The sequence below is a fragment of the Garra rufa genome, chromosome 2 (genome assembly GCF_049309525.1).
Source record: "Garra rufa chromosome 2, GarRuf1.0, whole genome shotgun sequence".
Taxonomy (NCBI): domain Eukaryota; kingdom Metazoa; phylum Chordata; class Actinopteri; order Cypriniformes; family Cyprinidae; genus Garra; species Garra rufa.
In genome coordinates, this window is record NC_133362.1 from 42,125,813 (window position 1) to 42,152,773 (window position 26,961).

The 26,961-nt window shown below is 38.2% G+C and overlaps 1 protein-coding gene across 1 annotated transcript in view; it reads left to right on the forward strand.

Annotated features, from left to right (window-relative positions):
• The first annotated feature begins 19,856 nt into the window (after positions 1 to 19,856).
• pde10a (phosphodiesterase 10A) overlaps positions 19,857 to 26,961 on the forward strand; it is a 174,518-nt gene continuing 167,413 nt past the window's right edge. Inside the window, exon 1 of the mRNA XM_073834265.1 lies at positions 19,857 to 20,091. Coding sequence (XP_073690366.1) covers positions 19,857 to 20,091 — 235 coding nt within the window. The remainder of the gene's footprint in view (positions 20,092 to 26,961) is intronic.

Sequence of the window (26,961 nt, forward strand, 5' to 3'; positions counted from 1 at the left end):
CAGTAAAGTACAGTTCATATTACAGTTAAATACCGTGTAATTTACAGAAATCATTAACAGTGCACTCTTAAAAATAAAGGTGCTTCACAATGCCATAGAAGAACCTTTTTTGTTTAAATGGTTCCATAAAGAACCTTTAATTTATGAAGATTCAGGTTATAAAAGGGTAAGAAAGAGATGGTTGTTTAAAGAACCTTTGACTGAATGGTTCTTTGTGGAACCAAAAATGGTTCTTCTATGGCGTTGCAGTGAAGAACCTTTTATAGCACCTTTATTTTTAAGAGTGTAACTGTGGTCAGTGGTTAGTAAGATTGGAAAGTGAACTTAATTAGTCTACTGCTAAGGACTATGAACAAAGGATAGGGTAGTCTGCAAATCCCTTATGAACTAGTCAATATATCACGCAAGAGTATGGTGGTGCTGCTGCACTGGAGAGTAGTCAAGCCTCAAAAACCAATTGACGTCATAGCTTTCTGTTGCGCTAACATGAGAAGGATTAATTCTGCTTTCTAATGTGCTCTCAGAGGGGGGTGGGGGAAATATGCTGACCCCCTACTAGGAAACACATAAGACATTTATACTCATAAGGCAATTGTTTTATAAAATATGTGCCTTAGTTTATGATTTTATGTGTTGTGCATAGTAGATTTCTTATCTACACATGGATCTGGAGATAATATTTCACACAGATATTTAACATTTTAATAGACTATACATTATATTTCAGATTTTTATATAATGCATCAAACGAGAGGCTGAAAATGCGGTTTTACTAGCATTGAAAAGGCCTGTGGGCATTTTTCTATAATAATCCTATTAGGATCCAGGGAAAAAAAAAACTGTTTCTGTCAAAGAGAGAGCATTGACGCAAGCAGCTCTGACGTCAATAGAGCTGCAGTAAATGGAGGGGGTGAGAGGGGGGGCTTGCAGCCTGTTTGCCCACAGAAAACACTGAAGGCGAACGTCAGTCGCAGTGCAATAGTGATCTACGATAGTACTCTCACAGCAAATGACAATGCAACCTGTTAAATACAAAATTTAGAGTTACAAATGTGTATTATGCCCAGCATTATGAACAAACCCACGTTACTGTTATTCTTTTATTGTTTTTTTTTAGGATGTGTGTAGCTAATTTGACTAGACTGTTGCTTAATATCAGAAATTATTTTCCCAACAGTCGCATACCATTAGCCACACCTGTTAAAACGTGCGAATATGCAATTTTGTTTATATTTATAACTTTATAATAAACATGCTGCTTAGCTGCTTAGCAACAGGTGTTCATGCTGACTGAACTTGTCTAAATTATTACAGTGAAGAGTGCAGGCTTGGGGTCAATTCAGGAATGAACTCAACAATTCCAATTCAACAATAATTACAGGAAACAGAATTGGAATTGAATTGGAATTACAGGAAGTGGAATTCAATTTAGGGAAATTCCACTGAATTCCGTTTATACTGCTGTTTCTGAGCATTTATTTGTGATTGCATTTAGAGACATACATTTGAACTTTATTTATGATGCTTTACAAATACCAAGTAATGTATGAAATAGAGTTGATCAAATGCAAGTAAATAAAAATGAGAACTGTACATTATGAATTAATAATTGAATGACAGTGGTGATAAGTTTCTGGATGTACTATACATTCAATATATGATTAGCACATAATATATGTCTCAACTTACAAAAAAATGAGTCATGTTCATTCATGTATTTCATTCACTTTTTATTGCATCGAATTATCATCATTTCCTGAAATTTGGCATGTGAAATGATCATGCTTAACATACTAAACATACAGTAGGGGAGAGCGGGGTAAGTTGTCACACGGGTAAGTTGTCACACTGCTCATAACTCCAACACTAGAAAATTCTCTCAAAAATGAAATAGCCACTTTGTGTGACTTTTTCTTCTATAATCAATCTCCTGTTCACATGTGGTCAAGACTGCTCTAATCTGAGGTAAGCACAACTTTTTTATTTTTAGACCTAAAAAGTAAAAAAAAAAAATCACTTTAAATTTTCTTCAGTACAACTCTGTTAGGTAAAGATGTTAAAAATTATTATTTTGCACAAAATAGAGGAGACAGTAACGCGTCTTTTGATGTTATAGCTGACGTGCTATGTGGAGCTAACCCTGACATTTAGCCAACATTAGCATACATGTCAGTTTGGGGCAAGTTGTCTCATTGACTTTGGGGCAAGTCATCACATGTGACAACTTGCCCCAGTACAAAAACATGCTCAAAAAACAAATGGGCCCATGATGCTTGCACCTCAGGCCAGGCAGTGTGTGCCAGAATTGTGACTCTGAAGATGAGTCTGATTAATCAGATACAGGGCATCTGTTTTGTTCAGAGGTTAAACATATTAAGTTAAGCGAGTTATTTGCAGCATTCCATTCAGTTATCATGGATTTATGTGCAAGCCAGAGAAGATTTGAGTTTAAAGTTCAAAGTAAAGTTGTCTTACCACTTAATGTTTTAATTGAAATGTGTATTGGATTGAAATAATTGTTTTTTTCTCAAATTCTCTAGGCATAATTGTTCATATTTCAATCACAATTAAGTATTTGCGTTCTTATTTTTAGATAATCTAGTGTGACAACTTACCTACCGATGGGGCAAATTGTCACAAGTGCACATGCTCCATTCAACAGTCTACAACTCCGTAATAATAATATATGAAATTGTAATGAATACATCATATGTGCCCGAGACTTCCTTCTTTCATTTGGTAAGACATTTATTACATTGTGATGTATGGTGCTCAGTAAAAGTTAGACAGTGTGAAAAGTGTGACAACTTACCCCGCTCTCCCCTACTTTGTACTTCTTTTATATGTTTGTTGTTTATGTGATTTACAATATTTAATGTACTATAAACTATTAAGCAAATCAAGTCAAATTATTTTATTTAGTAACTCAAGTGGAATTTAGTGGAATTTATCTGATTTCAATTCTGTTTCCTGACATTCCAATTCCATTCCAATTCCATTTCCTGTCAGCTGCATGCAATTCCAATTCCAATTCTATTCCAGGAAGTGAATTGGAATTTACCATTCATCCTCAATTCAATTCATGAATGGCCCCAACCCTGGAAGAGTGCAATATTTAAAACACTTTTAAGACAATTTAAGACCATTTTGGACTTTTGGCAACCACTCAGCGGACAAGTGACAGCTGTCATTTCACGTTACAGAAATCCTGAGACCATGTTGCCAGATCAAGCAAGTAAAACATGCAAGCTGGAGCGGTGGGGTGCAATGATACAACTGTCCATGCAAATCAATTAATAAATATATCTTGCGCGTATGTCTAGGAAAAAAATAATAATAAGAAAAAAACCTCGGGAGAAACAAACTGCAGTGTGTGTCTTGTGTGCATGTGTTCACAAGTTTGCCTACCTATTAATATCCTTCATGTCTCGCCTTAAGATTTGTTCTGATAAAGCTTTGTTATCCAAAAACTGATATGTTGTTTCAGTGCAACTATTTACTGTACCTTAAAACCTAAAACTTGTTTAAATCAGCTCCAGTGTATTGCAAAACAAAGTAAGTGACTGGTTGCAACCCAGCCAACATGCATATGTGGGGCCCACATGGTTTATGCTTGGGCTATATGGGTACCAAGTGGGCATGGTCCCAAAATGGGCATCTTATCTGGGGCCCACTTGAGGTAGCTAAGTAGGTCCCACATGGGTCAAAAGAGGTGGGCTCCCCATGTGGGTCCCAGCTGGGTCACTAATGAGCAATGAGCTATGGACTCAAAATGGTCTATACAAGTGGGGCCCCATATGGGTTTAACATATGGGTCAGTCATGGGCAAACTCAATCAATCCCATACAGGCTGCCTACATGGGGCCAAGGTAGTACCCATATAGTTACCGTCTATATGGTTTAAGAATGGGGAAACACATACGGGGCCCGCTTTGATGAACCATATGGGTTTGGCATGGGCAAACTCAATCAATCCCATACAGGCTGCCTGGATGGGGCCAATGTAGTACCCAGATAGTTACCATCTATATGGGTTCAAAATGGGGAAACACATATGGGGCCCACTTTGATAAACCATATTGGTTTGGCATGGGTAACCTCAAACAATCCCATATAGGCTGCCTACATGGGGCCAAGGTAGTACCCAGATAGTTAACGTCTATATGGGTTCAGAATGGGGAAACACATATGGGGCCCGGTTTGATAAACCAAATGGGTTTGGCATGGGCAAACTCAATCAATCCCATACATGCTGCCTAGATGGGGCCAATGTAGTACCCAGATAGTTACCATCTATATGGGTTCAAAACGGGGAAACACATATGGGGCGCACTTTGATAACCCATATGGGTTTGGCATGGGCAAACTCAATCAATCCCATACAGGCTGCTAGATGGGGCCAATGTAGTACCCAGATAGTTACCATCTATATGGGTTCAAAACGGGGAAACACATATGGGGCGCACTTTGATAACCCATATGGGTTTGGCATGGGCAAACTCAATCAATCCCATACAGGCTGCCTAGATGGGGCCAATGTAGTACCCAGATAGTTACCATCTATATGGGTTCAAAACGGGGAAACACATATGGGGCGCACTTTGATAACCCATATGGGTTTGGCATGGGTAAACTCAATCAATCCCATATAGGCTGCCTACATGGGGCCAAGGTAGTACCCAGATAGTTAACGTCTATATGGGTTCAGAATGGGGAAAAACATATGGGGCCCGGTTTGATAAACCATATGGGTTTGGCATGGGCAAACTCAATCAATCCCATACAGTCTGCCTACATGGGGCCAAGGTAGTACTCAGATAGTTAACGTCTATATGGGTTCAGAAAGGGGAAACACATATGGGGCCCACTTTGATAAACCATATGGGTTTGGCATGGGCAAACTCAATCAATCCCATATAGGCTGCCTACATGGGGCCAAGGTAGTACCCAGATAGTTAACGTCTATATGGGTTCAGAATGGGGAAACACATATGGGGCCCGGTTTGATAAACCATATGGGTTTGGCATGGGCAAACTCAATCAATCCCATACAGGCTGCCTACGTGGGGCCAAGGTAGTACTCAGATAGTTAACGTCTATATGGGTTCAGAATGGGGAAACACATATGGGGCCCACTTTGATAAACCATATGGGTTTGGCATGGGCAAACTCAATCAATCCCATACAGTCTGCCTACATGGGGCCAATGTAGTACCCAGATAGTTAACGTCTATATGGGTTCAGAATGGGGAAACACATATGGGGCCCACTTTGATAACCCATATGGGTTTGGCATGGGCAAACTCAATCAATCCCATATAGGCTGCCTACATGGGGCCAAGGTAGTACCCAGATAGTTAACGTCTATATGGGTTCAGAATGGGGAAACACATATGGGGCCCGGTTTGATAAACCATATGGGTTTGGCATGGGCAAACTCAATCAATCCCATATAGGCTGCCTACATGGGGCCAAGGTAGTACCCAGATAGTTAACGTCTATATGGGTTCAGAATGGGGAAACACATATGGGGCCCGGTTTGATAAACCATATGGGTTTGGCATGGGCAAACTCAATCAATCCCATATAGGCTGCCTACATGGGGCCAAGGTAGTACCCAGATAGTTAACGTCTATATGGGTTCAGAATGGGGAAACACATATGGGGCCCGGTTTGATAAACCATATGGGTTTGGCATGGGCAAACTCAATCAATCCCATACAGGCTGCCTACGTGGGGCCAAGGTAGTACTCAGATAGTTAACGTCTATATGGGTTCAGAATGGGGAAACACATATGGGGCCCACTTTGATAAACCATATGGGTTTGGCATGGGCAAACTCAATCAATCCCATACAGTCTTCCTACATGGGGCCAATGTAGTACCCAGATAGTTACCATCTATATGGGTTCAAAACGGGGAAACACATATGGGGTCCACTTTGATAACCCATATGGGTTTGGCATGGGCAAACTCAATCAATCCCATATAGGCTGCCTACATGGGGCCAAGGTAGTACCCAGATAGTTAACGTCTATATGGGTTCAGAATGGGGAAACACATATGGGGCCCGGTTTGATAAACCATATGGGTTTGGCATGGGCAAACTCAATCAATCCCATACAGTCTTCCTACATGGGGCCAATGTAGTATCCAGATAGTTAACGTCTATATGGGTTCAGAATGGGGAAACACATATGGGGCCCGGTTTGATAAACCATATGGGTTTGGCATGGGCAAACTCAATCAATCCCATACAGTCTTCCTACATGGGGCCAATGTAGTATCCAGATAGTTAACGTCTATATGGGTTCAGAATGGGGAAACACATATGGGGCCCGGTTTGATAAACCAAAAGGGTTTGGCATGGGCAAACACAATCAGTCCCATACAGTCTGCCTACATGGGGCCAATGTAGTACTCAGATAGTTAACGTCTATATGGGTTCAGAATGGGGAAACACATATGGGGCCCACTTTGATAAACCATATGGGTTTGGCATGGGCAAACTCAATCAATCCCATACAGTCTGCCTACATGGGGCCAATGTAGTACCCAGATAGTTAACGTCTATATGGGTTCAGAATGGGGAAACACATATGGGGCCCACTTTGATAACCCATATGGGTTTGGCATGGGCAAACTCAATCAATCCCATATAGGCTGCCTACATGGGGCCAAGGTAGTACCCAGATAGTTAACGTCTATATGGGTTCAGAATGGGGAAACACATATGGGGCCCGGTTTGATAAACCATATGGGTTTGGCATGGGCAAACTCAATCAATCCCATATAGGCTGCCTACATGGGGCCAAGGTAGTACCCAGATAGTTAACGTCTATATGGGTTCAGAATGGGGAAACACATATGGGGCCCGGTTTGATAAACCATATGGGTTTGGCATGGGCAAACTCAATCAATCCCATACAGGCTGCCTACGTGGGGCCAAGGTAGTACTCAGATAGTTAACGTCTATATGGGTTCAGAATGGGGAAACACATATGGGGCCCACTTTGATAAACCATATGGGTTTGGCATGGGCAAACTCAATCAATCCCATACAGTCTTCCTACATGGGGCCAATGTAGTACCCAGATAGTTACCATCTATATGGGTTCAAAACGGGGAAACACATATGGGGCCCACTTTGATAACCCATATGGGTTTGGCATGGGCAAACTCAATCAATCCCATATAGGCTGCCTACATGGGGCCAAGGTAGTACCCAGATAGTTAACGTCTATATGGGTTCAGAATGGGGAAACACATATGGGGCCCGGTTTGATAAACCATATGGGTTTGGCATGGGCAAACTCAATCAATCCCATACAGGCTGCCTACATGGGGCCAAGGTAGTACTCAGATAGTTAACGTCTATATGGGTTCAGAATGGGGAAACACATATGGGGCCCACTTTGATAAACCATATGGGTTTGGCATGGGCAAACTCAATCAATCCCATACAGTCTGCCTACATGGGGCCAATGTAGTACCCAGATAGTTAACGTCTATATGGGTTCAGAATGGGGAAACACATATGGGGCCCACTTTGATAAACCATATGGGTTTGGCATGGGCAAACACAATCAGTCCCATACAGTCTGCCTACATGGGGCCAATGTAGTACCCAGATAGTTAACGTCTATATGGGTTCAGAATGGGGAAAAACATATGGGGCCCGGTTTGATAAACCATATGGGTTTGGCATGGGCAAACTCAATCAATCCCATACAGTCTGCCTACATGGGGCCAATGTAGTACCCAGATAGTTAACGTCTATATGGGTTCAGAATGGGGAAACACATATGGGGCCCACTTTGATAAACCATATGGGTTTGGCATGGGCAAACTCAATCAATCCCATACAGGCTGCCTACATGGGGCCAAGGTAGTACTCAGATAGTTAACGTCTATATGGGTTCAGAAAGGGGAAACACATATGGGGCCCACGTTGATAAACCATCTGGGTTTGGCATGGGCAAACTCAAATTAATCCCATACAGTCTGCCTACATGGGGCCAGTGTAGTACCCAGACAGTTACCATCTATATGGGTTCAAAACGGGGAAACACATATGGGGCCCACGTTGATAAACCATATGGGTTTGGCATGGGTAAACTCAATCAATCCCATATAGGCTGCCTACATGGGGCCAAGGTAGTACCCAGATAGTTAACGTCTATATGGGTTCAGAATGGGGAAACACATATGGGGCCCGCTTTGATAAACCATATGGGTTTGGCATGGGCAAACTCAATCAATCCCATACAGTCTGCCTACATGGGGCCAAGGTAGTACCCACATAGTTAACGTCTATATGGGTTCAAAACTGGGAAACACATATGGGGCCCGGTTTCATAAACCATATGGGTTTGGCATGGGCAAACACAATCAGTCCCATATAGGGAGCCCACATGGGGCCAAATTGGTACCCACATAGTTAATTGATAGTTACCAAAAAATAACTACAATACTTATATATTTTTTTTTCATTGTAAAACCATTATAAATTTTCATAAGGGACATAGGGTCCTCTTGGCCAAACCAAATATGATTCTAACCCTAATCAAACATGACTGTGTCTAATTTACAAATAGTTTGGAGCATTATGATTAGCTTTTTGTTAGAGCCGTGTTTGGTTAGAGTTAGAACTAAACTCAGCAAGACAATCGTCACAATTCTGTCGTCATTTGCTCATTCTCTGTTCAAAACCTGCATGAAGTCTTTCTTCTGTTGAACATTATCTAAATTATTTTTGAAATAGTTATTTTAAAGAATGTTGGAAGCCAGTTGCTGGACACATCTTGGGAAATAAAAATTAATAAATAAAAAGGCTATGGAAGTCATTGGGGGCCAGAAACTTTTTGTTAAGATAATTTCCCAAAATATTTGTGTATATTGTTTTTATTACACAGAAAAAATTAATACAGGTTTAGTACAACTTAAGGTGAGGTAATGATAGCAGAATTTTGGAGCTGAAGAACCCAGCTGGTACAGGCAAACCAGGTCAAACCTGGGTGTGGTCAAAAATGTCCTGCATAGCACATGTCTTTTGATATCTGAAATTGGGCAAATGACCTGTACACTCATAGGACATTACATATTCAAAGTGTCAGTTTTTAGTGGTCTGATTTTGTGAGTTACAGCACAATGCTTATCACAATAGATGTTTTTATATAAGAAAAAAATAAGGAAAACTGTGCACTTTAATGAAAAGGTTAGAGATTACTAATTATCTCTAAATAATGGGATAACATATTTGGATTGTAATCGCTTTGAGACGGGTAGAAGAAATCAAACCCTCTAGCAGCTTGTCATGTGCCCTGATTTAGTGAAACTCCCCCAGTTTTATGGTCAGTCGGAGTGACAAATGCATTTCTAGAGATATTCTTTTAAATTTTGTAAGGTCATCAGTTCATATAATAAAATAGCCCAAGTAAAGAAAGATATTATGGAATTTTATGTTTCTGAAATGTATCATTAGCTTTTTTTTATTTTATTTCCCAGCACATGACAAACCATCAAAGTTATAAAATGGTTTGCTAAATGATTGAAAAGGGTTAACAAAAATACTTGTAAATCAAAGTTGATTTTTTTTTTACATGATACACTATTGCCATTATTTTCTCCCTTCTAATGAACAGGTTTGACTACTTTAGTAATTTCCATTAGAACAAACTTAATGTTTAAGCATAAAATGATATTATAGGGAATTGTGTGCTTCTAATTTTATAGCAACAGTTTGGACAGGAGCCTCTTCAATTGTAAGATGACAATGCCTTTGTGTATAAGGCAAGGTTCAAACCGAGATGACTGATTCAGTCAGTGTGGAAGAACTTGACTGGTCTGCATAAAGCCAAGTCCTAATCCCAGTTGAACACCTCTGGACTGATTTTTAAATGACCTTGAGCCAAAAACTCATCGCCAAACACCAATGACTTGTACAAACACCACATGGACAAAAGTATTAGGACACCCCTTCTTTAAAACAGAAATAGGCACTTCTAAAACTGTGGCAACAAAAATGGGAACATAATTAATGTAGCCTATTTAAAAATTGTATTTCCATCTCTGTTGAAAAAGTTTTGGATTTGTCCAAAATGACTGTACCGATATGTACAAGTCATTGGTGTTTGGTGATAACTTTTTGGCTCAATGTCTGCATTTAAAGTCACACCGAGGTGTTCAACTGGGATTAAGACTTGGCTTTATGCAGACCAGTCAAGTTCTTCCACACTGACTGAATCAATCATTTCAATTTGAACCTTGCCTTATACACAAAGGCATTGTTATGTTAAAACTGTTGCTATTAAAATTAATTCCCTAGAATATAATTTTATGCTTAAACATTAAGATTTGTACTCATGGAAATTACTAAAGTAGTCAAACCTGTTCATTAGAAGGGTACTTTTGGCTATATAGTGTATGTATTTTGAATCAATATCTTTGTTTTGATTTTGTGGACCTACAATTTTGTGAATGGCTACAACTGCATTTTTATTTCATACACTGAAAACAATTTTTGAACAACTATTAAAATAATACAGCCTACAAATAACACTAAACACACATATTTCTTTAAAAAAAATTTTATCTTGCCATTACCACGCTGGTTGTATAACCTTGCTGGAGGGATCATGATTGGTTAAGCTGACTGCCATCTGACAAGTAACTGGCCAATGACAGCTGTGCGCGCCTTTACTGGTCAAGTTTGAAAATACGTTAGTTTGTTACATTTTTATTTTAAATTAACTCGCGTTGTGACATGTGGAGAACAAAAGCTGGAATGTGAACACAGAGGAAGACCGGACTGGATCTGTGAGGTCCTGCAAGCAGATTGCTGATATCAGGTAAGGGAACATATTTCAGTCTTTCTAGCTTTATGTTCTTTCTGTGTAAATTCCACATGAGGTAACAGACGCACTATGACTTGCATCTGTGCTTCATCAAAGATGTTACACCAGATGCTAATCGCGATTAGCATATTAGCACGTATTTGTAGCCCCTGATATTGCTATGTGTTAAAGATAGGCTACGAATGTTGTCAGCTAATTTAAACGCAATGCATGAGAAGGAGCAATGAGTACAGTGATGAAAGTGCTATTAAAGCTCGGAAACACAGGAATCTAACTATAAAACACAAACTGCTACCAATAACATTATTTTTAATCTTTGATTCTAAATCTTTCATGGGATTAAAATATAAAAGTATGGTTCTTCTCATAATCAAAAATACATTTGTAAGACATTTGCCCCACTGATTATCAATATGACTAACTTTTTTATTCTTTTGTCTTTCTTCATCTGAGATAACAAATACGGAGAACATGCTACCATCATCAGTCCTTTAGTTGTTTCACTACAAAAAATATTATGAGTCCTTCATGAGCCTTAAATGGGTCTGGATAAATGCAGCTGCAGGTAAAATTATGTTAAGTTTTGGTTTGATTTGGGTGCACTAATTTTTAAGCTACAATTGTGTTTACCTTGTTTTGATACATTTATAAAAAGAGTCTATTGTTGTGAATCCAGTGTCTTTTTGGGGATTCACATTTTTTCTTTTTGGATTGCCATGAGTTAGGCATATTCTTACATTTTTAATTATATAATAACTAACAGTCTCAAAGCTGACTGTTCATGTTTTCTGAATGATTTATAGTGGCAAATGTTGGTACGATTGAAAAACATTTTGTATAAGAGTTCAAAAGAATTTTAAAAGTGAAATCTTTATTTTTAAGGACTTATCAGCCCACCCCAGACCGACTGAGGATTCAGCTGATTACTGGCAATATAGTGGAGGGCTCTTCTTTATCTGCTACACTCCACTAGAACTTCTGGTATGGATTTATTAACTATTTGCAAAGTTTTGATTTGATGTAATTTAATAAAATGTACTTTTTAATTTACTTTTATGTCCTATTTAAATTTGTTTTTACATAATTTACTTAATACAGTGTGCAGTTAGGATTCTGAATTATGTGTAATGATTTAAATTCTAAATTGACTCTAAAAATTAATTTGCCAGAACCTACAATTACGTGTTATTTTATTTTTTATTTTATTATTATATATTTTTTTGTTAAATTTTCAGGTAGTAAAAAAAAAAAAAAAGTTTTAGTATTTTAGTTTATCTAAGAGCTCTAACTTATGTTATTAAAACTGTAACCCTTAAGTCGATCCATCCTGGAAATTTAAGAATGGTCCAAATTTGTGATCAACTCAGTTGTTTTCCAACGGCACAAAGCATTAATAATATTAATAATAATAAAAAATACTTAAAAGGGATAGTTCACCCAAAAATGAAAATTTGATGTTTATCTGCTTACCCCAAATGCATCCAAGATGTAGGTGACTTTGTTTCCTCAGAAAAACACAAACGAAGATTTTTAACGAAAACTGGTGCGGTCTGCCAGCCTTATCATGGACGTGGATGGGCACCAAACCTTTAAAAGTAAACAAAAACATGCACAGACAAATCCAAATTATACCCTGCGACTCGTGAGGATACATTGATGTCTTAAGACACGAAACGATCGATTTTTGTTAGAAACTGAACAGTTTTTATATCATTTTTTACCTTTGATACACAGCCACGTCCATCTGTCCTGAGCACGGGCTCATCATCCGGATCGTTATTCGTGTAGCGCTCTGGCATAGTATACACAAACACCGGAAGCGATCTGTCGCATGAATACAACACTCATTGTTTCCACAGTGCTCAGAGATTGTGGCTATAGCCGATATTTAAAATGGTAATTACTTGCGCGTATCCTGATTGTTCAAACCGATTTAAAACTCATCCGGGACTTGTACTGATTTCCCCTTACGGCGTTTGCGTATTCTTCGCCTGAGCGCGAGCACATGTGACGTGACTGATGCCAAACTCGTGCTCAGGACAGATGGACGTGGCTGTGTATCAAAGGTAAAAAATGATATAAATACTGTTCAGTTTCTCACAAAAAACGATCTTTTCGTGTCTTAAGACATCAATGTATCGTCACGAGCCGCAGGGTGTAATTTGGATTTGTCTGTGCATGTTTTTGTTTACTTTTAAAGGTTTGGTGCCCATCCACGTCCATGATAAGGCTGGCAGACTGCACCGGTTTTCGTTAAAAATCTCTGTTTGTGTTTTTCTTAGGAAACAAAGTCACCTACATCTTGGATGCATTGGGGGTAAGCAGATAAACAAATTTTAATTTTTGGGTGAACTATCCCTTTAAGCATTATTTTGTTGGTCGATTCCATCCATGGACATAGAATATAAATGCGAGAATCTGCCTAATAGTAAAATGACAAAGTCTTGATAAAAAAATGTATTATCATTTTTGTTGTTATTATTATTATTATTTTCTAAATGGTTAACTCATAACAATAATTGAAGTGGTCCTTTAAAACACATTGCATATTTATGCTTCATAAACTGATTTTATCAATAAAAAATTTAATTAGATTAGTTTGAATGATTGAACAGTAATTCTCTATTGATTTCCCTAATGCCCCTCCAATGACACTCCAATTCTATGACAATTTAGAATTATTTTTATAATTATTATTATTTTTAGTATTATCCTGAGTAATAGTTGTTTTTCTTTAATATGTTGTTTTAACATGTAAGTTACATTTTTTTTTAACAATTTACTAAACACATCCTAGAAAACCTGTCTATTGGAATAGAATCTGTACAGCTTGTTTTTTACTCTGTTGTTTTCCTTTCTGTAGGTGAGGGCAGTTTCCTTATTTTATGTCATCTTTTTGACAAAATTATTTTCATTTTAAGCATCACCCTAATTCAGTCAAGCACAAAAATGCTATTTGTAATTTGATCTTGCATATTCAGTATATTTAAACAAATTTGTTTTGCAGAGGTTCTTAAGAAAGCTGAAATGATTGGCAAGAAGCTGATGGGGATCTCTCAAAATTGGAACAAGAGTCGGAGGAGTACAGAGGATGTCTAGAATGCACAAGTGACTGTCTGCACTGTAAGCACAAATGTATCGTTGCTGATGCTTCTAATTGTTTCCCATTTATTTCCTGTTCAAATGTTTGAAGGTTTCAGTAAATATTAGGTCAAATACAGGTTAAAAAAAGTATTAACTTTTACATTATTTTGAACAAGTAGGTTTATAACTTTGAAGAGATGCTCTTTAAAGGACAGTCAGTGGTTACCAAATCTTTTTACCAAAAACAAAAAAAAACTAAACACACAGGGCATCCAAGATGTAGGTGACTTTGTTTCTTCAGATATTTAACTCAAACCCTTGCAGTCTGTCAGCCACATAATAACAGTGGATGGGCTTAGTGCTTGGTTTTACCTTTAAAAGTAAAAAAAAAAAAACATGCACAGACAAATCCAAATTACACCCTGCGTCTCATGACGATACATTGATGTCCTAAGACACAAAACAATAGTGTTTTTTTGTGAGAAACTGAACAGTATTTATATAATTTTTTACCTTTGATACACAGCCACGTCCATCTGTCCTGAGTGTGAGCTCAACCTCCGGCTCATTTCATGTGTACGCTCACTGGCGTAGTATACGCAAACGTCGTAAGGGGAAATTGGTGAACAGTCAGCAGTCCTGGATGAGTTTGCGCAAACGTAATTTTTAGCTTTCAATCGGTTTGAACAATCAGGATAAGTGCAAGTAATTACCATTTTGAATAGCCGCTATACACAAAATCTCTGTGCACTGTGTAAACAATGAGTGTCGTACACACGGGATAGATGACTTCCGGCATTTACGTATACTACGCCAGAACGCGTTCACATGTAACGAGCCGGATGATGATCTCCTGCTCAGGACAGTTAGACGTGGCTGTGTATCAAAGGTAAAAAATTATATAAATACTGTTCAGTTTCTCATAAAAAAACGATCGTTTCGTGTCTTAGGACATCAGTGTATCGTCACGAGCCGCAGGGTGTAATTTTTTATTTGTCTGTGCATGTTTTTTTTTTTTTTTCACTTTTAAAGGTTTGTGCCCATCCACTGCCATCATATGGCTGACAGACTACAAACAAAGTCACCTACATCTTGGATGCCCTGGGGGTAAGCTGATAAACATCACATTTTCATTTTTGGGTGAACTATCCCTTTAAGACATAAAACGATCGGTCTGTGCAAAAAACTGAACAGTATTTATATTATTATTTACCTCTGATCCACCGGAACGTTCTACTGTCCTGAGAATGTTCACCCAGTCCGTGTGTGATCTATCACGCGTATACGTCACTCATTGTTTACATGAGCATATTGGCTTATCAAAATGGTAATTACTTGTGCTTATACAAATTCTGGTAACCGATTAAAAACTAAAAGATTACATTTCCTTGTGTGAACTCATCTGGGAGTATTGACTTTTCAACTACAAAGACAAACTTTTGACTACATTGCCAGAGCATGTTGATGCACCACACGTCAGCTACTGTGAACATGCTCCATTAGGGGTGGGCGGTACACCGGTGTCATAGTCAGCACTGGTGTGACATTGCGCAACGACATGGATTTTCTAATACCGTCAATACCGTAATAAATCAATTATGTGCCTCGAACGGCTGCATTTACATCAATAATAGCTAATTCTAAATAATAAGGCATTACATTTTCTTCAAACATTCAGTTGTGGTCTGAATACCTGACCTTATACTATATATCTTGTTGTAAATAAAAAAGTAAAACATATTCGTATCAGCTTTGCAGGTGGTAGGTAAAAGGGGAGTGGCCATTAAACGACTGGTGAAACATCGTGAAGAAAGGTCGGGCCTGTAGCCTATACCAGAGGCGGACTTTTCCAGGTCGGCCAGCCGAAGGATTTACACAGCGGATCACAAATTGAGCGGGCGCGAGGCGAACTAATATTGTATATAATTTTCGCACTTTCAATATGCAGGGTATAGAAATCGCTTTTAACTGAGCGCTCGCGCTGTTTTTACTTTTACTTACGATTTTGCGATAACGCACACTCTGTGTAAAGGGGGCAGCACATCTTATAATAGATATTTGTCAGTGAGTACAAGATTACAGCAAATTCTCCAGTCTGTTTTTGTCATCTCTCTTTACTTTCGACCCGTGATCATTCAAATCTAAAGGTCATTGTACACTGAGTCCGATTTTCGTATGCGTTTTTTTTTTTGTTTTGTTTGTTTTCTCATATTCGCCATCCTTATCAAAATGCTTATTATGGATGCGAACATGCAGAAAATCAAACACGATCCGAATTTTTTTATGACGGACGAAAGTTTCAGAGGCAGTGTGTAACTCGATTAACATAACCTGTATTTTTTTTAACGTGCAAAAATCTCGGACGAAAATTTCGTACTCATGTGTACAATGACATTAACTCCAGCAGCTGGTGTTGGATGCAGGGTTGCCAAGTCCGCGTTTTTCCCCACAGAATTGGTCTACTTTTAAACTGTTGCTATGGGTTGATTTCCCCCAGTTATTTAAAGGTTTTATATATTGCAGAAATTAAATTTCAATAAAAAATAATTTGTGTTTTGTTGTACACTAAGTAAGATCTTTAGGTTTTTTGCAAAATAAATATGTTGAGAATGGATAATACTCTCCCATGTCTCTTTTTGATAAGGATACATACCATTTACTTATTATATTATAAAAAATATTAACTGTATTCACATACTAAAGGGACAGGACAGGCTACTCCTCCCAAAATGTACCAAAAAAAGTAATACCGTGATATTATACCGTCACCGTTCAAAAGATGAAAAATACCTTGATATTAATTTTAGGTCATATCGCCCACCCCTATGCTCCATACACCTGAATGTTCCGGTGGATCAGAGTTTAATAATGATATAAATGCTGTTCAGTTACATGTACAGACCCATCGTTATGTGTCTCAAGACCTCAATGCATCGTCTCAAGCCACAGTGTTTAATTTGGTTTTGTCTGCGCATGTTTTTTTTTTGACTCTTAATGATTTGGTAACTATTGACTGCCATTATATGACTGACAGACTGCAATGGTTTCAGTTAAAAATCTTTGTTTGTGTTTTACTAAGAAACAAAGTCACCTACATCTTGGATCCCCTCAGAGTAAGCAAATGAACATCAAATTTTCATTTTTTTTAGTGAACTATTCCTTTAATGTGACATTAATCTGCTTATTTAAATGCTGTCCTTGTGTGTCTTGAATAAAATTTAAATTTGAAAATATTTTAATCTCACTGTGTGCTTTAATCCTTAAAAATTTATTTGTGTGGTGTTGATATTATTTTAGATGGAACCCAGATGATTGCTAGCTTGGCCCCATGCATAAGTTGCTGGGGCCAGCATGGAACCCATGGACAATCCCAGTTACAGCCCGTATTTCAGCCCATGTCGTAACCTTGTAGTACCCAAATCTGGGAACAAGATGGGTCTTGCGCATGTTGCCCAGTTGGGTCCCACCTAGTGGCAAGTGCAATCTAATTTGAAATCCATGTGGGCCGTTAACATGGGGCCGTTATGGAACCCGCGGACAATCCCATATAGAGCCCATTTTTCAGCCCATTTAAAACCCACATTGGCCCCACATACAAAACTTAGCTGGGTTAAAGCTGGGACCGATGTGGGTCTTGTGCATGTTGCCCAGTTAGGTCCCACCTAGTGGCAAGTGTAGTCCTATATGAAATCCATGTGGGCAGTTAACATGGGGCCATTATGGAACCCGCGGACAATCCCATATAGAGCCCATTTTTCAGCCCATTTAAGACCCACATTGGCCCTACATACAAAACTTAGCTGGGTTAAAGCTGGGACCGATGTGGGTCTTGTGCATGTTGCCCAGTTAGGTCCCACCTAGTGGCAAGTGTAGTCCTATATGAAATCCATGTGGGCAGTTAACATGGGGCCATTATGGAACCCGCGGACAATCCCATATAGAGCCCATTTTTCAGCCCATTTAAAACCCACATTGGCCCCACATATAAAACTTAGCTGGTTTAAAGCTGGGACCCATGTGGGTCTTAAGCATGTTGCCCAGTTAGGTCCCACCTAGCGGCAAGTGTAGTCCTATATGAAATCCATGTGGGCAGTTAACATGGGGCCATTATGGAACCCGCGGACAATCCCATATAGAGCCCATTTTTCAGCCCATTTAAAACCCACATTGGCCCCACATATAAAACTTAGCTGGTTTAAAGCTGGGACCCATGTGGGTCTTAAGCATGTTGCCCAGTTAGGTCCCACCTAGCGGCAATTGTAGTCCTATATGAAATCCATGTGGGCAGTTAACATGGGGCCATTATGGAACCCGCGGACAATCCCATATAGAGCCCATTTTTCAGCCCACTTAAGACCCACATTGGCCCCACATATAAAACTTAGCTGGTTTAAAGCTGGGACCCATGTGGGTCTTGTGCATGTTGCCCAGTTAGGTCCCACCTAGCTGCAAGTGTAGTCCTATATGAAATCCATGTGGGCAGTTAACATGGGGCCATTATGGAACCCGCGGACAATCCCATATAGAGCCCATTTTTCAGCCCATTTAAGACCCACATTGGCCCCACATATAAAACTTAGCTGGGTTAAAGCTGGGACCCATGTGGGTCTTGTGCATGTTGCCCAGTTAGGTCCCACCTAGTGGCGAGTGCAATCCTATATGATATCCATGTGGGCAATTAACATAGGGCCATTATGGAACCCGCGGACAATCCTACATGGGGCCCATTTTTCAGCCCATTTCAAACCCACATGGGCCCCACATACAAATGTTGGCTGGGAAGATTCTCTGCTTTACTTTCGTTGGGCAGCTTTCTACCAAATTCTGGCTTTTAGAGCAAGCACACGTCAGGTTTACAGACAACCGGGTCATTTCAAATAGTAATGTGGATGTCGCTTGCGTAAAATACACGAGTTCATCATTTGAGTCAATCTAAGCTTGTAGCCTTGGCACCATTTGCGAAGGAGGCTACTGACGTCATCTGCCTCTTGAATGGAAACGCTAGAGCCCCGATGATGCTGCTGATGATGGAGCCTTTATTTATACAGAACTCTTAAACTGTTTCGTGCCACCAAAACACACACAGAACGTTTACGCTCGAAAAACTACGAAAACTACCTCTGCGTAAAGTTTAAGTCACTTCAAAGCGAGAGAGCGCTAAAATCACGAACGTTTGGTCACTCCGTGGTTTCCTAGCAACCGGACTAAGAAGTTTTGAGAAGAGCGTGCTCAAGATAAGGCGAACATCGCTAATGCATCGCTGGACGGATGATCTCTGTGTAAGAGCTAAGGTACAGTGTTTTGTTGTGTCCGTCCAGTATTTGACAGGTTGGTGCTCTAAACTGGAAAAAAAAAAAAAAAAATAACTGAAATTCTCCCTAGATAACCCTTGTTTTTGCGTTGACTTGAGTGGCAGACAACGGTGACTTTTCAAACGGTGACTCTTTGCAGCTCCTCCACAAGAAGTTCACTGGCTGTAAGGCGATTTCGACTTGACTGGCAGCTGGACACAGTGGTTATTGAGATATCTAACATCTGAAAATGTTAGTACTGATGTGTATCACAAAAACATCAACAACACCCTGGGTGCCCGTGCTTCTGCGAAGAGACGAGAGCGATTTGAGTTGCAAACTGTCGTGGATGCGTACTTTTCTGCTTCAGTATAATCCCGGGCACACGTGATGCGCAAATCACTTTTGTAGCAACATCTCTCATTTGTCAGAGAAAAATCCGTGCGTGTTTCTTATGCTTTAAGCCTGAAGCTTAACATATTTGAGGGTTTTTCGTTTTTCTTTTCTTTTTTTTTAATTCACACATTGCTTTACCAGCATCATCACTCGCGCACCATGCCAACTTTTGCTCCCGTTGCATTTGTCTCGTAGTGGAGAGAACTGGAAACTGTGGATGCCCGAATGAATGGGGATCGTGCTTTGTGAAGGTTTCAACTGTCAACATCCTGCCAATTTTATGTGCTTGTCCAGACAAGTGAGTGTTTATCATCCTCATTCCTATATCCGTTTTGAGCCAAGAACCAACAGACAACAGAGAACGCATCATATTAGACCGCCAATGTCGAAGAAACGCAAAACTCCAGACGACGGTGGTGGTGGAGGTGGGGAGCTTGCGGGCTCCGAGGATTCCCTTCAACAAGGTATGAGCTAATTCCTCTATCCTTAGACTGGCTTCTCATGGTGGGGTCATTTCAGAATTTGTTTGACTGCACCAGCACATATTAACACGCAGCTTACGCACTATTTCAAAGCCATTGTTGAGATTGACTTAGTGTCATGATTGGGGTTTTAGAGACCCCAAGAATGTACAAGCAAAAACATAATAGTGTTTAAAATTTTTTACACTTATTTTCCACCAGAATCTCTGAATATGTTCCTCTGAATCCAGTAGGCAGAAATGATTGATACTTTAACCCCCCCTTTGTATTAGATATAATAAGGACAGCTTCAACTTAGCAAACAAATGGACTGACAGAAGTGAACTGCTGCATAGATAGATAGATAGATAGATAGATAGATAGATAGATGAGCTAAAACACTAGTAACAGGCCAGGACTTTTTAGTAATAAATTTACAAGCCAAGCATTCTATGATGACTTTTTGGAAACTGTATTTTACAGCTTCTACGCACATTTCTGCCAGGAGTGTTGTACTGAACGATTGTGCTGACCACCGTCAATCTTTGCATGTCACCAAGCTGGATTGGAGCAGCATACAGGAGTGGAGTGGCATAGTGTTCTGTGAACACTCTGTTCCTATTCCACTCCAATGTTTTACATTTACCACTCGTGAGAGAAACCCGCTCAGAGTGATGATAGAATGAGAGAAAACAGAGATACTTTCAAAAACCCGCCCATTGCTGCATGCAAAATCACATAACTCACACACCAATCACACAAAAGCTTTGACTTTCAAATGCATGTTCCGCATAGCTGTCCAGCAAAAATAGATTGTAGGCTAAATACAATAAACTGGTAGTTAGACAACTGGTAGAAATTAACTGGTAAAGGTTTATTAATGAAAAGTTTAAGTCCTGAATTGTATCATTCTGTCCGAATACTAACATTTTTGAGTAAACCACTGCATTTTAAGGCCACATGGCATGCATGAGAAAGAGAAGGACTTGGAGGTGGAGTACAAGAAAGCACATAGGAGCCTCCTTTGGTTCCCACAGCATGAATTCAATCATTCGTTGCAAAGCACGAAATGTCTAGCATTGCTTGAATAAATTATAAACACTGGATTCTTTCATAGTATCATGGCATCAGAACAGATTGCATTTATAATGCATCATATTAGCCAAGCAGTCCATGCATGCAATGCACTGCACGACATGTGAGCCTTTTAAGAATGTAAGCTTCTCAATTGGTATTTACATGAAAATTTAAGACCCCGATTCATATTGTGTTCGCTGCATGCAACTCACCAAATTCACCATAAGCATCTTTGATATTAATCCTACATCAAATGAACAAACAAACAAGCTCAGCTTTGCTGCTAGCATGGTTCTGTGTTGCTGTGTCAAATCCATGTGAAGGTCAGGCCTTTCTCGGGGTGACTGGGAGAGCACTGTCATGTTGTTTACACACATTGTGTGACCCAGCAGCAGGTTCGTTGGCCGCATTCTGTGAGTGTGAGCCAGAACGCGAGTTTCCCTTGGCTAGCAGGAACGGGGAAGCGGGCACTTCCTTTAGCCTGTGGAGCGTGGCATCTGCGTAACTGTGCAGGCTTGTACACAGTGCTCCATGTCCATCATGATCTCACAAACAAACAATTAACAAACACTACATAACTCCACATGCCTAAAAAGTTTAAAAAATCATATATAGTTAGTTATAAGGTTAATATATCAATATATGGCTGCTAAAAAAAATCAGCAGGAATTGCCTTCATAGGAAAAAATTATATTTTAAACATTTTAAAGTCCATTTTGATCAAACTGATGCAATAATCAATTAAATGTAGCAATGGTGAGCATTAAACAACTTGTAAAAAATCTTAATTATCAAAAACTTTGGCTGGTATATATTTATATCAGCATGTTTCTGTGAATAAAAACACCACTTGCAAATACATAAAAGGAAAGTAGTGACTGGTATGTTTTCAATATATTAAATAGATTTGAGAACTGATCACCTCCAACGTGGCCAGTGGAGATGATATCAAAATAGCCAAATATTGACCAGATAATTGGCTTTGCTAATATTCGTCTAAAAAAAAAGGCAGATTGTTGACACTCAGAATATGGGTATATGCTTATGCTGGCCTTTCAACAGTCATAAAAACATATAAAGCACATTAGTACAGTTTTTAACTGTATAAAAAGAACAATTTTTAGCACAACATAAAATATTACATAGATATGAAGATACCCCTCTTTGTCTTTGAACAGATCAACAAAAAATAATCTTGATATTAAATTTATTTTTAATTGTTTTTTTTAAATTATTTTAATTTGAATGTATTGTTTAAAATTATGAATTGTTAAATATTTGTTGATTCTGCAGTGCATAAAACCATTAAACAAATGTTATCTCTCTCTGTCAGACACTACAGTGATGCATTAAACCCAGGATATGGAAAAGAATGAAGGGTAGGCTAGTTAAAGTAGAAACTAGTAATTTATAGCATTATGCACATTGTAGCATATTATTTATTTATGTTTTATTAATAGAAGTAATGTTCAGTGTTACTAAAAAAAAAACACCGTAGTTTAAAATTATAACCACTAGATGGCATAAAAGGTGTGCGTCTTATCTCAGTTAGGCTCTGTAGCAGCGATGCCAACCATCCATCATCACACTTATCACGCACAAATTGACTATAGAAGACTAACAACAAACAACAAACAAACAATGAAAGAAAAAAAGAAAGACAAAATACTGAATGTATAAACGTTTACATGTTGTGGTGATCTGTTTTAATAGGCTACATATTATTAGTGATACATTTAAAAAAAAAAAACAGTGTAGTGAGGGTTTTTTAAATTTGTGTAGTGAGGGTGAGAATTAATATGTCATTATACAGGCCTGAAAAATATTAGACATATAAATGTGTGTGTGTGTGTGTGTGTGTGTGTGTGTGTGTGTGTGTGTGTGTGTGTGTGTGTGTGTGTGTGTGTGTGTGTGTGTGTGTGTGTGTGTGTGTACCTGGTATTCATCACGTTGTGGGGACCAAATGTCCCCACAAGGATAGGAATACCAGTAAATTTTGACCTTGTGGGGACATTTCTCAGGTCCCCATGAGGAAATAGGCTTATAAATCATGCACAATGAGTTTTTTTGAGGAAGAAAAAGTTTGCACAATCTCCTGTGAGGGCTAGGTTTAGGTGTAGGGTAGGGTTAGGGCGATAGAAAATACGGTTTGTACAGTATAAAAACCATTACGCCTATGGAATGTCCCCATAAAACATGTAAACCAGTGTGTGTGTGTGTGTGTGTGTGTGTGTAGAGATCAATGATGGCTGCAACATAAAGTGAGCTGTAGCACTCTGAGTTTTACCAGTCGTTTTTACCTGTTTTATCATTTGATTTGCAAAGATGTTTCTCACATATTTCTATATTTGTTCCAGTTTTAAATGTCAGGGCCCTTGGAAGTCTACCAATGAAGTGTGGAGCTACTTTGTGCCTCGTAAATGGCGTAAAACAGTGATTTATTTACATGGCTATTCCGATGCCCTGTTGACTCTCATTGACAACCTGTTGTGAGCATCGGCTAACTGATCCCAGATTTCGGACAGCAGGACACAAACCGAGATGAGATATGCAAGGTACGTTCACACTCGGTATCATGATTCAATACACTTTAGGTCAAAATCACACCAGAGTTCTCCTTTAATCATTTTAACCCAATAAACCCTGAAATCCTATAATATCCTACAATATTTCACAGTGTGCTTAGATTATCATCGCTTTCACAATTAATTTCTTTCTTTTTTTTAATGATGGATCTTCATACTTAAAATTAAATGTGTGGGTCTGTGGTAAAAATAATAAAATCTCTGTACAAAAAGAACATTTTCGAAAGTTGCAAAAATAAATGCTGAAGGCACAGTGAAAAGTTTCCAAGATGATCCCATGGAACATAAAAGTGCCCATATTTGAGGAAACACCTAATGGCATTAACAGGACAGTCATTATCTGTGTGTATTTGCATTGCAATTAATGTGCTGGCGTAATTTCACGAAAAATTCAAATTAGACAGAGACCATTCATTGCTGCAAAATAAAAGCATTATTCCAAGATCGTCCTGCAACCCAAGTTTGTGTTAAGCACAGAACACGGCACCCTTCCACGAGAATGGCATGTACTTTCCAGGGGTTTGTGAGCCAGCTTTAGAAAGATACAGGAGGCCGTACGACGTCTCTGTTTAGAGCCCTTGTGCATACACAAAATATTCTGTAGCCGACCCGACAGGCAGTATGACATCACTCATGTGTAAAGCAGTGCTGCAGATGTAGGTGGGGGTTGAAACGGATGCTTTTGTGCAGGACGTATAGTGCTGAGTACTGACAGCTCTTCAAACTCTTCCTCTTGAAGATTTGTAGGGAAAGCGTAACTGTTTTTTTCCCCCTGTTTTTCAGATGGAGAAAAAAACTGATAAAATGATTAAGAGACAGGAGGCTGTGCTAGCATTTATCATTAGAAGCCTCATATTATGTAATGAAATCTCTGAGCACATGAAACACACGTGGACACACTTGTACCACACAATGCACTGAAATGAGAATCAACAGTGTGGTCAGTATTGGCTTATTAATACTCTTATTTAGCATAAATGCTGTTTAAAATGTATTAAAAATGGTTGTAAAGACTGTAAAGTATTTCAAATAAATCATGTTCTTTTAAACTTTATTATTAATCAAATAATCCTGAAAAATGTATCATGGTTCCCCAAAAATCTAAACGGCACAACAGTTTTAACATAAACATTTTTTATTGTTAATATGATAACAATAAGAAATGTTAGAATGATATTAGAATCAGGATATCAGCATATTAGAATGATTGCTAGAGGATCATGTGATACTGTAAACTGTCAAAATGATGTTGAAAATTCAGCTTTGCATCACAGAGATTGTTTTTAAATATATTACAATTTTAAATTGATATTTAACAATATACTGCTTTCTGTGTTTTTGATAAATGTAAAAATTTTAGTGCATCTAGGTGTAGGTGTAAACCTACATATCAAGCTGATTTCAGTCATTTTTTATTAAAGCAATGTTCTGGATTCAGTACAACTTGAAGTAAATAAACAAAATGTATCAAGAGAATAATTTCTTCTAAAAGTCAAATTTGGGGTAACATTAGCATACTTTTTTATTCCGCAGCTTTATAGGAATAAGGTTTATATTAAGTGTAAGATATAATTTTAAATATTATTATACATTTACAAATACTTAAGTTTATGCATATGACAAATGTAAAACACTGCTACACTGTATTGTCAAAAGTATTGGGACACCCCCTTCTAATGAACAGGTTTAACTACTTTAGTAATTTACATGAGTACAAATCTTAATGTTTAAGCATATAATCATATTATTATAATTGTATAGCAACAGTTTGGACAGAACCCTTTTCTATTCTAACATGACAATGCCTCAGTGTATAAAGCAAGGTTCAAATAGAAATGATTGATTCAGTCAGTGTGAAAGAACTTGACTGGTCAAGCCGTAATCCCAGCTGAACACCTCTGGTGTGACTTTAAATGCAAACCTTGAGCCAAAAACTCATCGCCAAACACCAAATGACTTGTACATAAGTGTACAGTCATTTTTGACACTTCCAAAACTGGTGCAACAGAGATGGAAATACAGTTTTTAAATACATGAATTATGCTTCCATTTTTGTTGCCACAGTTTTGGAAGTGCTATATAGTGTATGTACAAGTCATTAGTATTTGGTGATGAGTTTTTTTGGCCTCAAGGTCTGCATTTAAAGTCAAACCAGAGGTGTTTAGCTGGGATTAGGACTTGGCTTTCTGCAGAGCAGTCAAGTTCTTCCACACTGACTGAATCAATAATTTCTCTATGAACATTGCCTTATACACAAAGGGATTGTCATGTTAAAATAGAAGGGGTCCTGTCCAAACTGTTGCTATAAAATTAGAAGCACACAACTCCCTAGAATATCATTACATGTTTAAACATTAAGATTTATACTTGTGGAAATTACTAAAGTAGTCAAACCTTTTCATTAGAAGGGGGTGTATCAATACTTTTGGCAATATAGTGTATCTTATGTCTTTTGCTTGTTCAGCGTGCAGTGAGATGCACAGGAGTTTGTCATAGCACCCATACGTACTTGTATGTGCAAAAATACACTGTACAGTGTGTATGCATAACTGATGAACTTTACAGTTATTGAACTGAACTGAATCAACAGGTTTAATGCTGTATAATGACATTATTGGCTTGTTAGAGCTTGTGTTAGAATTTGTTGCTACTGCTTTGAAATCAATTGTATAAAGCACTATAGAACAAAAAAGTGACTTGACATGCATATTCAGTATATTTACATGAACAGAAATGCGAGGCCGAACAATGTATTTGTTTCACAAAGCAGTTTTGATTTCTAAGTGATCAATTGAGGTATATTTATACTATAAAAAGAAACACAAGGGGGTGAAAATTATGTATTTTCACACGATCATTACGTGTAGGTAATTAGTAAATATGCGTGGCATTTAAAAGACAGTGTTTCCCAAATGAAACACAAGCTCTTTGATTGTTTTAAATGATGTCCCTAGTGAAAAATAAATATACTAAAATGTATTTAAAATACATTTATTTCATATATTCATAATATTAATAAATGTGCATTGTGCACAAGTCATACTCCAAATAAAGTTTATTACAAGTTTATTATTTTTTATCGGTAAGTCTTAAGCGAATAGACTTGACTTGTATATATATATATATATATGTATATAGATTGAGTATATAAGCAAATGTGCCTCAAGAACAACTTTTAGTGTGTAAGCAAATAAAGAAAGCTGTACGTAAT